Source organism: Hyaena hyaena, unplaced genomic scaffold (assembly GCF_003009895.1).
Source record: "Hyaena hyaena isolate Hyena2069 unplaced genomic scaffold, ASM300989v1 scaffold_214, whole genome shotgun sequence".
NCBI classification, from domain to species: domain Eukaryota; kingdom Metazoa; phylum Chordata; class Mammalia; order Carnivora; family Hyaenidae; genus Hyaena; species Hyaena hyaena.
The window spans coordinates 2164732-2175886 of NW_024080842.1; the positions used below are offsets into that span (position 1 = coordinate 2164732).

General features: G+C 44.1%; 1 protein-coding gene across 1 annotated transcript; it reads left to right on the forward strand.

Moving 5' to 3' along the window:
* The first annotated feature begins 2450 nt into the window (after positions 1 to 2450).
* Positions 2451 to 10774, forward strand: CDKN2AIPNL (CDKN2A interacting protein N-terminal like). Its single transcript, XM_039242241.1, has 3 exons — positions 2451 to 2732; positions 4270 to 4369; positions 10398 to 10774. The coding sequence occupies exons 1-3, from the start codon at positions 2494 to 2496 to the stop codon at positions 10407 to 10409; spliced, it is 351 nt and encodes a 116-aa protein (XP_039098172.1). The 5' UTR covers positions 2451 to 2493; the 3' UTR covers positions 10410 to 10774.
* The last annotated feature ends 381 nt before the right edge of the window (positions 10775 to 11155 follow it).

Here is an 11155-nt window from a genome sequence, read left to right on the forward strand (position 1 = left end):
CCAGAACAGGAAATCCATAGAGACAAAAAGTAGATTCGTGGTTGGCAGGTGCTGGGGGGGGATGGGGAACAATTGCTAATGGGTATGGGACTTCTTTTGGGGGTGATGAAAATGTTTTATATTCAGTTTGTGTTGATAGTTGCACAAATCTGTGAATATACTAAAACCATTGGATTACATATTTTAAATGGGTGAAATTTTATGGTATGTGAATTATATCTCAAAGAGTAAAAAAAAAAAAAAAAAAGATGGGGTAGGCAAATTGATCTTTGTCCATATAATTAAGTACTCCACTCTGAGGAAATCGGAATCATAAAAACAAGTTAGAAATAATGAACTGGGAGAGAAAAAAAAGAAGAAATAATAAACTTGGCAATAATTTACAGGACCAAAGGGTCCTATAAAATGTTAATACTAACATTTTTAGCCTACTTCATATTTTGAAAGAATAATGTAACAATATCATGTTATTTTTAATAATACCTATTTGTCTGCTTTTGGATTATTCTAATTTGCATGCATGTATGAATATATTTGTATGTATATATGTATACATATATGTATATGTCTCATCATTATCAAAAATGATGCTAAATAAGCTAGTTGCTGGAGGATCCCTTGGCATTTTCCCAACCCAGGGGCCAAGTTAGCTGTGGAGTTACAGCCTCTGATAACAAAACTCAGGTTCCTATTTTTGAACCAGTGTCTCAACTATACATCAGGTGACCAAGAACTTGGTTCAGAAAAGTCTCATCGATGTTTTTCAAAGTTTGCTCAGCGGCAGATGGAATCAACTACCAGGAATCTTGATTCTGAGCATCCAGCGAGAGGACTGGGAATCTGCTATTTCAACAAGCCCCACAGGAGATGTGATCTGCACTCAATTTTGAGAGCCCTGGCTGTGGTCACCTACTCCTGATTGCTGTGGAGAAGCTGAGACTCTCTCTGGCTTTATACTCTTTACATTCTCCCTGCTTGCCAGGGTGAGAGTATGGTGCTTTCCTATTGTTAACCACAATGGGAGTTCACTGAGCCTGGTACTGGGTTTGTAAGCACAACCTCCTCATTAGACTGCCTGGTATTTCCATTTTGTATGGGGGTTTCTGCCTGCTGGGGTCCTGACATCCCATCAGAAGCTGCAGAAACAGCAGACAGCAAAGCTGGGAAGATGGGGAATCCTCTTACATCAATAATCTCTCAAGGCTGAGGGAGGCTCAAGAGATTTCCCGGGTTCTGTGCTTGAATGCTTCCAGGGATAGGAAATTCACCACTTAGAAGTAAGCTCTTCTCTTAGTGGATCTACTAACTGACACCTGAACAGACAGCAGAGTTCACCTGCTCAGTTCCTGTGGACACATCCATGCTGATTGTTTCTAACATCTTTTGGAAACAGAGGTGTCACTGCTCTGGTTAAAATCCTTCAGGGGCTCGCCATTCCTGTTAAGATCCAGACCACAGTCCTTACCATGGCCAGCTGTTTTTGTTGATCTTTGCAGCCTCATCTCTTCCACTGTCTCCCACTCTAGGACCCTGTCACGCAGATATTGGCCTTTGTTTACCAGGCCAGGTTGGGTCTTACCACAGCCTGTGTCTCTTTACGTGGTTAACTCCTGTTCATCTCTCTGCTCTCCTGTATCACTTCCCGGATAGCCACGTCTGGATCAGGTCCCTTGCTTATTCATGCTCCTAACGCTCTAGGCCTCTCCTTATGAACATCTGCCAACGTTGAACATTTTCACTCAAGCAGTTATTTCGCTGTTTGCCTCCCCCGTAGACAGCAAAGTTCATTAAAGCAGGGCTTTGAGTTTGCTCTCTTGCATCCCCAGCATCTAGCAAAGAGCTGGAAGGTCCTTAATTGGATGGCTGGCTGGCTCCAGGAAGGTGGGCCACAAGCTGAATGCGTGTCGAGACCTTTGGGAATTAATCAAAGACCGTAAGTAGATACACCTATAAGCCCTCACAGCTGAGAACATCCATTTGAGGACTGGGGGCCGGGGAAAGCCCCAAGGCAAGGACCCAGCACAGCTCTGTCTGGTACCGAGCTGCCGAATGGGAGAGGGGCATTCCGTCTCTGTGCTTGGGGGCCTCAGCTTCCCTACCGGTTCCCCGCGGGTCGACTGAGAACGGCCCCTGCGGCTCCCAGGTGGAGGTACTCGACTGAGAACGGCCCCTGCGGCTCCCAGGTGGAGGTACGCCAGGCGCCGGGGGGGGGGGGGGGGGGGGGGGGGGGGGGGGGGGGGGGGGGGNGGGGGGGGGGGGGGGGGGGGGGGGGGGGGGGGGGGGGGGGGGGGGGGGGGGGGGGGGGGGGGGGGGGGGGGGCTGCAGGGGTCTGAGGGGCCGGGGCCAGTGAGGCCGCCGCTCCCGGCGAGGGCGCTCCAGGCCGGTCGTCCTCAGCGGTCGCGCGCCGCTGGGGCCGCTCTAGCCGCCGGGAAGTGGCGCGGTGCGAGTCGGGAAGGCGGCGGGCCGGTGTGGCCCAAGGTGGCGGAGGGCGCCATGGTAGGTGGTGAGGCCGCCGCCGCGGTGGAGGAGCTGGTTTCGGGGGTGCGACAGGCGGCCGACTTCGCGGAGCAGTTCCGCTCCTACTCGGAGAGCGAGAAGCAATGGAAGGCTCGCATGGAATTCATCTTACGCCACTTGCCCGACTACCGCGACCCGCCGGATGGCGGTGGCCGCCTGGACCAGCTGCTGTCCCTCTCCATGGTGTGGGCTAACCACCTCTTCCTGGGCTGCAGGTGCGGACCCCTGCGGGCTGGCTGACCCTGTCCCCTGCCTTCCGACCCGACGCCCTTCTCTGGAGCTGACCCCCTCCTGCCCAGTGCTGACCCCGCCCCCAAACTCCTGGCGCTCAGGCCTGGCCTATGGCGGATTCCCACGCTAGTCGGCCCCTTTGGAAAGGTATTTAACCTCTCTGAGCCCCCGTTTCCTCATTTGGAGAACGAGTTGTGTTGGCCATGGTATTAAAGAGTAAGGAAAGAAAAAAGCACCTAGCACAGGCTGCTGTCTAGCAAGAGCTCAACTTCTGGTGGGCGCTAAAATGCCATTGTTATGTGCATTATTACTATTAAACTATCATCTTTGCCAAGCACATTTTTAAGCGTCTTGCCTCCTTCCACCCACGTGGCAAACGTGTATAGACAGAAACTGAGATCTCTAATTTACATATGAAGTAGCTGAGACGGCCGGATGGCTTCTGACAGGATTGGTGGATTTTACCACTTATGGCAGGATGTAATTTGTGGCCTTTGGCTTTTTCTCCCCACTCCCCCGTCTGCTGGACCCTTAGCAGGAGCCAGCCTTTGCCTCTCTTCCTTTTCTGTTAGGAAAATAACAGATGCCTTCAACAGACTGCTTTTGAAGTGCCTGATAAGGCACCTCCAGTACCCCCTCATTGAAGAAGGTATCAAGTCTCGAAGCTCCACATCCTTTTATTTTTTTTAATGTTTTTTTTTTTTTTTTTATTTCTAGGAGAGAGACAGCATGAGCAGGGGAGGGTCAGAGAGAGAGGGAGTCACAGACTCTGAAACAGGCTCCAGGCTCTGAGCTGGCAGTCAGCACAGAGCCCTACGCGGGGCTCGAACCCACGAACCGCGAGATCATGACCTAAGCGAAAGTCGGACGCTTAACCGACTAAGCCACCCAGGCGCCCCTCCACATCCTTTTATTTTAGTGTCCTGAAATTGCGTTCGGATATGATTTTGCTTAGTCCTGGTTTCTGTGCACCTTATGGATGTCTGACTCTGGTCACATGGTCCTTCCAACTCTTAGCCACTTGGTTTTGCTTTCAGATATTGGGGCTTTATTAGAACAGGATTTGAAGAATCAGTGCCAAAAGATTTTTCTGTTTTCTAGGTGCCCCTGGGAAATCCTGGCTAATGGGTTCCAAGATTTGGCTAATGTCAGAAAATTGGACAAATGAACAAATAATGTTTATATTAGACAGAATTCCATGTGTTTAAAAAATAAATTTGGCCTTCATACTGTATCCCTGAATATGTACTGCCAGATGTACGGTGCGTGTGTTTTCTTAAATCCTTTTATGGTTTGGAAATTTTGAAACACCTGCTCTATTGGCATTCCTAGAGCCACTTTCTGAATCCACAAGCGGGAAGAACTGTTTCCAAACTGGCTCTTGAACATGTGTCCCTTTCCCCTGTAGTATCAGAACTCTAGAAGTCAAGTTTACAGCTCAGCTACCTACAGTTTCTTATTAGTCCACAGTGACAAGTAATTTCTCCAGGGTTTTTATCTTACTACTTTTTTATTGTGCAGTTACAACAAAGACCTTTTAGACAAAGTGATGGAAATGGCTGATGGGATTGAAGTGGAAGACCTGCCACAGTTTACTACCAGAAGTGAATTAATGAAAAAGGTAAACAGGATTTCTACCTGCATTTGAAAAAGTATAGAGTTAATGGACCTTGCCTTTATGATTATTTTAAAGTGTATTGTTTTCTGAATGTTTTTGTTTCTCCGCAAGGATTTAAGCCCTTCAATTAAAAATTTTAAAACATTTGTTACTGAAGTATAATTGACTTACAATATCCTATTTGTTTCAGGTGTACATCATAATGTTTTTATACGTTATAAAATAATCTCCATGATAAGTCTGGTTACCATCTATCACCACACAAAGCTGTTATAGTATTAATGACTATATTTTCTGTGCTTTACATCACATCCTCATGACTTACTCACTTTATAACTGGAAGTTTGTACTTCTGAATCACTTTCACTTCAAAGCCATCCCCCGTCTCCCCCCCGCCCTCCCAGTCTGGTAACCAACAGTTTGTTTCCTCTGTCTATGAATCTTTTTTTGTTTTATTTGTTCATGTTTTGTTTTTTTTTTTTTAGATTCTACATATAAGTAAAATCATACAGCATTCGTCTTCATGTGTTTGACTTATTTCACTTAGCAGAATACCCTCTAGGTTCCCTTTGTTGTTGCAAATGTCAAGATCTTTTTTATGGCTGAGTAGTATTTCATTATACATATATATGTGTGTATAATATATGTATATAACATGTATATATACATGTTTATATAATATGTACATGCATATACATATGTGTATATATGTATAATATTCCATTATACCTATGTATATATAATACATATATGTATATAATATGTATATGCTATGTGTGTGTGTGTATATATATATATATAGCACATTTTCATTATCCATTCGTCTGTGGACACTTAAATTCCTTTTCACTTTTATTTCTCTGTAATTGGTATAAACCTTTTCATAGCTAGATAACAACTAAAGTACACATTTTTGGTGGAGTAATACATAAATTCAACCTCTAAACTTTAAGAAAAAAATATTTTTTTACAACATTTTATCTTTAAGTAATCTCTACACCCAACATGGGGCTCGAACTCACAACCCAGAGATCAGGAGTCACATGCACCACGGGCTGAGCCAGCCAGGCGCTCCTCTAAAGTTCTTTTATGAACATTGTTTTCAGTTTTCTGCTTTTTAAGAAAATGTTGGCTAGAGTGTTACTCTTTTACATTTACTGAAAAAATCTTGTTGGTTACATTAACTCATTGTTACCCCAACAGGTAAGAGTCTAACTAGACTTGTTTGGCCCCTTGACTTGCTGATGGGAATGTAGATGGAATAATGCCCACTGATACGTGTTCCCTGTTCTGTAGGGCTTAGTCTGATTTGAGGTTGTGCACTTTACATGGTGAGCTGTTGCCTGTGGAGCCTTGTATCTCGGGGTCCTGGTGCTGGGTCCTTGGAGAGTGTGGCAGAGAGCAGCTCAGATGATGGGGCTGGGCATCCCAGTTGCTTTTCAAAATCCCCCCAAATATGCTTTTTCTCATTTCCCTCGGCCTTTTCAGGCAGTGGAATTATTTGTTCCCTCTCTCAAAGTTTGTTTCCTTGGCACTTTACCCAGGCCTCTTTTAGAAGTCTGTAAGCTTCTTAAGGGGAGGAGAGGAGATAGTGCCTAAAGTTTTAGTCCTTCTAGCTCCAAAACCTAGTATAGGCTCAGAAAAAGCTTACAAAATTGACCAAACCAATAGAGTAAAAGACTGGTAGCCCCTGTTTTGGTTTTATCCTCAGAAACAGAGGGAAGCCCTTGCCTTGCCCCAGTCCTGTTTTGGGAGCCAGAAGATACAAAGAGGTTAACTTTCTGTGTGGGTAGCAAGAAGCTGATCAAAACTTCAGCTTCCCTGGAAGTACTTCAGCATCAAACAGCACACCCCATTCAGATAGTTTTTCTAAGAAAATATTCTTTTTTAATCTGAGCTTGGGAGTCAGGAATTGGAAGTTTGTGACTTTTTGGATCATCTTCTGTAAGACTTAAAAAAAAATCTGGTGCGCCTCGGTGGCTTAGTTGGTTGAGCGTCCAACTTTGGCTCAGGTCATGATCTCGCGGTTCGTGGGTTCAAGCCCTGTGCCAGGCTCTGTGCTGACAGCTTGGAGCCTGGAGCCTGTTTTGGATTCTGTGTCTCCCTCTCTCTCTGCCCCTCCCCCAACTCATGCTATGTTTCTCTCTGTCTCAATAATAGTAAACATTTTTAAAAAATCAAAAAACAATCTGTGGGCAGTGCTTCAGTGTCCCATAGTGGTAAGGTTCCTAGGGCTTAGTCAGGCGGCAGCTAGACAATTGCTGGCTGCCTAAGTGCACCCCATGGGAAGGGGTAGGCAGGAGGAGTAAGATGAGCTTTTACTTCCAGACTACTTGTGGCAGATTCTTTCCTTGCTTTTTGCTTCCAAGAGGTATTGTATGCTCCCTAAAGACTTTTCACATCAGTTTTCTGTTATACTTCCCTGTCTTGTATGTAACCAGTCTTTCCAGTTATGCTGGACTATGAGAGATCAGAACCCTTCATGGAGGGGCACCCGGGTGGCTCAGTTGGTTAAGCATCTGACTTCGGCTCGGGTCATGATCTCATGGTTATGGGTTCGAGCCCCATATCGGGCTCTGTACTGACAGTGTGAAACTGCTAGGGATTCACTCTCTCCCTCTCTCTCCCTCCCCAACTTGTGCTTTTTCTCTCTCAAAATAAACTTAAAAAAAAAAAAACCCAAAAACAAAAAAGGACCTTTCACGGTGTTTGGGTCACAGATCAGGAGAGACTAAGGAGGTTTCGTAATTGACTGGCATGTCCGTAGACTAGTGTGAAGAAGTGTGTGTGTGTGTGTGTGTGTGTGTTGGGCCAGGGTATCTCTTTAAGCTGTTAATGTTGTAAAGGGGTCTCCAACCCCAAAAATGTAGGGATCCTCTGCCCTGGGATATTCAGTTTTGACACTGTCATTGCATAGTGCCAACATCCAGAGAAGAGTCCTCAGGCATGAATCCGATATCCCTGAAAGCAGCTCTGCCCGCAGACTAATCATTCTCACGTAGTCACCTAGAAGAAGCCTGCAGGGAGCCTAGCCTTCTAGAGTGCTTTAAGAGTTATGTGTGTTTCAGCTGCCTTCAGATAAAACATCACTTGGTTCGGCATCTGATTCTTGATTTTAGCTGTCATGATCTCAGGTTCATGAAATGGAGCCCATGTCAGGCTCCACGCTGACAGCATGGAGTCGGCTTGGGATTCTCTCTCTCCCTCTCTCTCTGCCACTGTGCCTTGCTCGTGCTTCTCTCTATATAAATAACCTTAAAAAAAAAAAAGACTCTTCTAGATACTTTGATCCTGAGCAGTCTTCTGATGTGTGTGCCATGACAGACTCGTGTGGTGTTGGAGGCTGTCCCTTTTCCATGGAAGGCCACCCTGAGAGGCCCCTGGAAAGCGTCATGGGGTCTTGGCAGCAGTTCTTTTGTCACTTGCCTGAGGTGTTTGCATGTAATAGAGGCTAGCAAACGTGAAGCAATAATGCCAGCCCAGAGACCAAAAACACTTGATATTGAGCCATGTACCTGAAAATGTCTGTTGTAGTTCTGCCCCAAATAGATTTTAAGCTCTGAAATTAGAGTTTAGGTGGGTTTTAATGCTGGCTAGCAGATAGAAATGAATCACCTGGAATTGTTCGTATCTTGAGACTGGACAGTGAAGTTAAGACAAAATGTCTTTAAGATTTAAAATATTTTGTAGTTATTCTGCAGTTTCGAGGCAAATACATCTCTGTGGTCCATCCAGCTCTTATTATTTTGGTCTCAGAAAAGAAATGAGCATTGGTATATCAAATAGATGGAGGGTATGATTTTTCTTTTGATATATAAATATGCTGAGCAAGCAGTCTCTTATTTACTAGTCATCCCTGGCCACTTACTAGCAGCCTTTGTGGTTGACCAGCTTTATCCATTAGTGAGCAATACTTAACAAAGAGCAGCAGCTCACTCAGGTGTGATTACTCTGACTGTCAGAGTTAATATTTGCAGACCATGGTCTTAAGGAGAAAGAGGAGTGATTAACTAGGAAGCTATCAATTATTGGCTCACAGAATTTGTCAACTTAATTTCTTGGCCCATTTTTCCTGAGAACGTTTTTATCCAAGAAGGAACATAGCAGTATGGAAAGTGACTAAATGTGAAATGTGACAGAGAAAGTAGGAAAACAGTGTACTTGCATTTCAAGAAGTTCCTTTTGTGCATTATGTCCGGTCTTGGCAAGCTCTAAGGTAATGTAAGAGCCACTCCCTTGGTGAAAGGAGATGTGATTTTAAGGCAGCAAGTAATTGTGAGCATCAAAACAAATGCAGGGGTACCTGGGTGGCTCAGTTGGTTAAGTGTCTGAGTCTTGATTTCGGCTCAGGTCACCATCTCCTGGTTGATTAGTTTGAGCCCCATGTTGGCTCTGTGTGGACAGTGCAGAGCCTGCTTGGGATGCTGTCTTCCTCTCTCTGCCCCTCCCCCACTCTCATTTGTACCTCTCCCTCTTTCTTGCAAAAATAAACATTAAAAAAAATCCTAAAAAAATAAAGTAAAACAAATTCACCCTGTCACATTAGTGGAGCTACCTTTCCCCCTTTATCCACCAGAAATAAAAAAGCAAGAAAGACTTTTTCTGACCCCATAGGCCAGTGTGTTACCTGGTGCCCAGGATGAGTGAATCCTGTGCTAACACTGTGTCAAAGACCATACTTGGAGCAGCCAAAGCTGTGGCAGGCTTGTGCTGCTGTAGTCTTGGCCTGTCCTTTTGGAAATTTGAAAGATCTCTTAGGGGATTTTCTTTTTTTTTTTTTTTTTTTAATATATTTTTTTTTATTTCTAGGAGAGAGAGAGAGACAGCGTGAGCAGGGGAGGGTCAGAGAGAGAGGGAGATACAGACTCTGAAACAGGCTCCAGGCTCTGAGCTGGCAGTCAGCACAGAGCCCGAAGCGGGGCTCGAACCCACGAACCGCGAGATCATGACCTAAGCGAAAGTCGGATGCTTAACCGACTAAGCCACCCAGGCGCCTCTCTTAGGGGATTTTCTTTTCCTTCAGACTAAAGATGGTTTCTTTAAGTGATGTATTCTTCCAACAGGAGAAAGGCTTATTATTTTTTTTTTAAACTTTTTTTAAAATTTATTTTTGAGACAGAGAGAGACAGAGCATGAGTTGGGGAGGGGCAGAGAGAGAGGGAGACACAGAATCCGAAATAGGCTCTAGGCTCTGAGGTGTCAGCACAGAACCCAATGTGGGGCTCGATCCCATGAACAGTGAGATCATGACCTGAGCCGAAGTCGGATGCTTAACCCACTGGGCCACCCAGGCACCCTGAGAAAGACTTCTTATATTTTGCTTTTCCTGAGGAATTTTGCTTTATCATTGCTCAGAAAGACTGGAGTGACAGGCTTAGCTAGGAAATAGGTCATACCTTGAAAACTCTGATTACTAAAAAGACTCTCAAATTGATTCACTCGCATTGCTAAATGTTAAGGAAATCCGATACAAGGTGACAGCCAAAATGATTTCTTCACACCCAGCTTAAAAGTTGTCTCAAGCCAAATTTAAATTTATCAAAGGTGCTAGAGAGCACCCAGAAAGAATATATTTGCTTCATTTTGCTACTATTTGAAGACATGCATTTACAGTTTTTAATAGTGTGAAATCCGGAAATACATAACCTTCACATCTCCTAAATATCCTGAGTCAATGTGAAATCTTGTGAATTACTACCTGGATTCAACTGATTTTAATTTAGAACAGTGTTTGTGTGATTCTGCTTTTAGAACCCTTCACTGCAGAGCATGCCATGAGAAAAGTTATATTTCAAGTATTTTCTTACCAGTTTAAATTGTGAACATTTATAGATCATGGGCGATAAGACAAAAAAAATTAGGCTCTAGGTTCAAAATGGTTCATTGGTTTGTTGAGTTTTCTGTATGTAGTAAGATAATTTCTGAATGTACTCTCCATGGGGTAGTACATAAATAGTGTATTACTGCTGTATTTTCTGAATTTGATTCGCTGGACTACATGGCTCAGTAACCTTTTCTTTTTTTTCCCCAGCATCAAAACTAAGGCAGAAGATTCATCACATTTTCAACATCAGCTTAGGAAGGAGGCTGGGATGAATGTGACATTGACCACAGCAGCTCTCTTAAGATTCCTGGTATTTCAACCTGTAGGAAATCAAGAGGCAATTGGAATGACAGATAGTCTTGTCTAGATTGGAGTTTTAAAAGGTCTCATTCTTCCAGTAGCTATCATTCTAAAAGTGTGCATGGATATTTACATATTTATAAATCATGCCTTCTTTTTTTATTTTTACTTTTTGAATGTCAAACTTTTTGTTAAAAATGCCTATTTTTTTTATGTTGATGTAATAATTGCAGGTAATGAATTTTACAATTTGGATTTTTCAACAATGTTATCTTCAAGTCTGATTCTGTTTTATGGTGTTTTTCCCCCCACTGAGGCAGACTAGCCTTTATTTCCTTATTTATTTCTGCCATCTTTATGGCCATTGCCACACACACTTGTCTTTTTTTAAGAGATGAGAGAGAAACCGTAGGCCTCAAGTACCTACCAACTTATGGGAAGAGGCAGCTTCTGAAAAGGCATCTGACCTTTAAAACTGATATAAGATGTCACAGCTTGGGGCGCCTGGGTGGCTTAGTCGGTTAAACGTCCGACTTTCGCTTAGGTCATGATCTCGCGGTTCGTGGGTTCGAGCCCCGCGTCGGGCTCTGTGCTGACTGCTAGCTCAGAGCCTGGAGCCTGTTTCGGTCTGTGACTCCCTCTTTCTCTGACCTTCCCCTGCTCAC